Source organism: Ziziphus jujuba, chromosome 8 (assembly GCF_031755915.1).
Source record: "Ziziphus jujuba cultivar Dongzao chromosome 8, ASM3175591v1".
In the NCBI taxonomy this organism is placed as follows: Eukaryota; Viridiplantae; Streptophyta; class Magnoliopsida; order Rosales; family Rhamnaceae; genus Ziziphus; species Ziziphus jujuba.
In genome coordinates, this window is record NC_083386.1 from 9,598,757 (window position 1) to 9,601,403 (window position 2,647).

The 2,647-nt window shown below is 29.5% G+C and overlaps 1 protein-coding gene across 1 annotated transcript; it reads left to right on the forward strand.

Moving 5' to 3' along the window:
• The first annotated feature begins 742 nt into the window (after positions 1–742).
• LOC107404995 (non-symbiotic hemoglobin 2) lies at positions 743–2,647 on the forward strand. Its single transcript, XM_060819754.1, has 4 exons — positions 743–968; positions 1,112–1,225; positions 2,152–2,269; positions 2,366–2,647. The coding sequence occupies exons 1-4, from the start codon at positions 874–876 to the stop codon at positions 2,531–2,533; spliced, it is 495 nt and encodes a 164-aa protein (XP_060675737.1). The 5' UTR covers positions 743–873; the 3' UTR covers positions 2,534–2,647.

The window sequence follows — 2,647 nt, forward strand, 5'->3', positions numbered from 1 at the left end:
CAACGGATCTTGTCCCGCCTAAGATCTTGAACAAGTAGCTGATAGTTTTAACAATTGGGAAGTCCAAACAAACTCCACAGATAATGATTTATTTTATTATTTTTATTATTTATTATTTATTATTTATTATTTTTTTGTTTTCTAAACTCCACACAAAGAACCCTCATATAAAGTTAGCAAAATTTTCCATTCAATTTCTCTTGTTTTGAAATTCAAAATCCAAAATTCTATTTTGATCTCATCTTCTTCTTTTCGCTAGAAAGTAACTCCAACGACTTGTTGGAGGACAGTCCATTGACACAATCATATATATATATATATATGAATACAATTTAAATAAGAAAAAAGCATCTAATAAAATCTGTTTGAGACTGATCACATATAATTTTTATTAATGGTTGAGGAAGTTTTATTTTAATGTTTATATGCAAAAAATGCTGAGGAAATGCTCCTTACTATATCAAAATTTTACATAATATATATGCAGTTCTATTATGCTGGATGTCTTCGTTAATAAGCATTAGACGTCCACCATAAGATGGCAACGCATATATATTAATTTTGAAGCGGTGAGATTTTGTGTATTTGTTCTAGAGGAGGCAAAAGAAAAAAGAAAAAATAATAAAATAATAATAAAATAGTATTTTTTTCAGGACACATGCCTTTAATGCATTTCATGTCCTTTTTTATGGCCGAGATGACACATCACAGCTTGTCAACTTATCACCTTGTACACACGGCCATTACCAAAAATGATACCACGTATATACGTATATTCTTTTGTATATACACAAATAATATCCACATTTTGCAGCTTGTAGCTTTGTCTTCCTAATCAAAAGGCAACAGAGCAGTTGGTGAAAAGAGAAAGATATGGTTTTCACTGAGAAGAAAGAAACATTGGTGAAAGACTCGTGGGAGCTACTGAAGCTTGACATTCCTCAACACAGCCTTCGTTTCTTCTCCCTGTAAGTAGAAACACAAAGATAGAGAGGCAAAAGACATGTAGTTAATTATATATATATATTTTTATCTTCTATTAACATATAGCATTTGACAGTAATTAACATTCCATTCATAATTGTGTTCTTCATGATGAATAATTAATTAGGATTCTTGAGATTGCACCGGCTGCCAAGAACATGTTCTCATTTCTAAGAGACTCCGATGAATTTCCTCAGAATAATCCAAAGCTCAAGGCTCATGCTGTTAAGGTTTTCAAAATATATGGTATATAATATATAGCTTAACTTTACAAGATTTAATATTAATGTCGCTCTTTTACAAGAAAAAATTCATAAAATGATTTGAAATCTCTCTACAAATATTATTATATCATTATATTTTTCTATTATAAATTGAGAGGTACTAATTTAATTTATAAGATAGTATACATATATATATATATATATATATATATATATAGATACAAGATTTGATTTAATTCATCAATGTATATATCACCATTCAAATAATTAGTTAAAAATTTCAAACACTAGAGCCATACCAAAAATAAATAAATTTCCATCACCGATAGAAATATTTTTTCCTTTTTCTTTCTTGAATTAACATATAATAATTTTTTCCTTTTTCTTTCTTGAATTAATATATAATCAAACGGAGTTCACTGTTTCAATATATTTTATTTATTTATTTATTTTTTTGTATTGGCAATTATGGATATAGTGGTAAAAGAGAAAAAGAGAGATATTAGAAACAGATAGCGAGAGATACCGGATGATTATTATCTATATTTATGTGGTGCTACGGACCAACATTTGGCAGGCACACGGCCACAGCATATGTGCCTGCTACAGTTATATCAATTTTGTCCTAAAAGCACCTTTACCATTTCAACAACTATCCAAAAACCGCCAAGGCAAGTAGCTAGATGAGTTAATTTCTGCATATTGCATACATAGGACGATATATATATATATATATATATATTTTTTTTTTTCCAAACCTAGTTGGCTAAAACATAATGCGTTTCATACATTGAAAAGCTTTAGTTTATTTCCATGCATCTGTTTCACATTATTTTTCATGTAACATAACATGAAATGACAATTTTAGAAAATAATTGTAACTAATAATTCCTGGTTCTAATACTTCACTCTTTTATTGAAACATGTCTTGGTTAATATATAAGACATGTGAATCAGCCATTCAGCTAAGGGAAAAGGGAGAGGTGGTAGTGCCTGAAACAAGTTTGAAGCATTTAGGATCTGTTCATCTTAAAAATGGAGTCATCCCTCTCCATTTTGAGGTACAAAATTATTTTAAGTAATAGATAATAATTTTAGGGAATTATAAGAATTTTGTTATATTTTTTAATTATTTTTTGTGTGCATATTTTAATTAGGTGGTGAAAGAAGCACTACTGAGAACAATCAAAGAAGCAAGTGGAGAGAAATGGAGTGATGAGATTGGTTGTGCTTGGGGTGAAGCCTATGACCAGTTGGCTTCTGCTATCAAAGATGAGATTGCCAAGGAAGAGGCTGCTTCAAAGCTACCTTCAAACTCTAGCTAATGAAACAATTACTGATCATGATGATGATCTACTTGAAATTTGTATTAATCATGTATATCTGTATTCGTTTCCATATGCAAGTGACCTAATTAATGTATTAATGTACATCAGAAA

What these genes read in the sequence shown, in the direction of transcription:
- LOC107404995 (XM_060819754.1), top strand. Translation starts at nt 874, where the DNA reads ATGGTTTTCACTGAGAAGAAAGAAACATTGGTGAAAGACTCGTGGGAG. An exon ending in AGCCTTCGTTTCTTCTCCCT is followed by an intron (nt 969 to 1,111) that starts GTAAGTAGAAAC and finishes ATAATTAATTAG; the next exon opens with GATTCTTGAGATTGCACCGG. An exon ending in TCATCCCTCTCCATTTTGAG is followed by an intron (nt 2,270 to 2,365) that starts GTACAAAATTAT and finishes TATTTTAATTAG; the next exon opens with GTGGTGAAAGAAGCACTACT.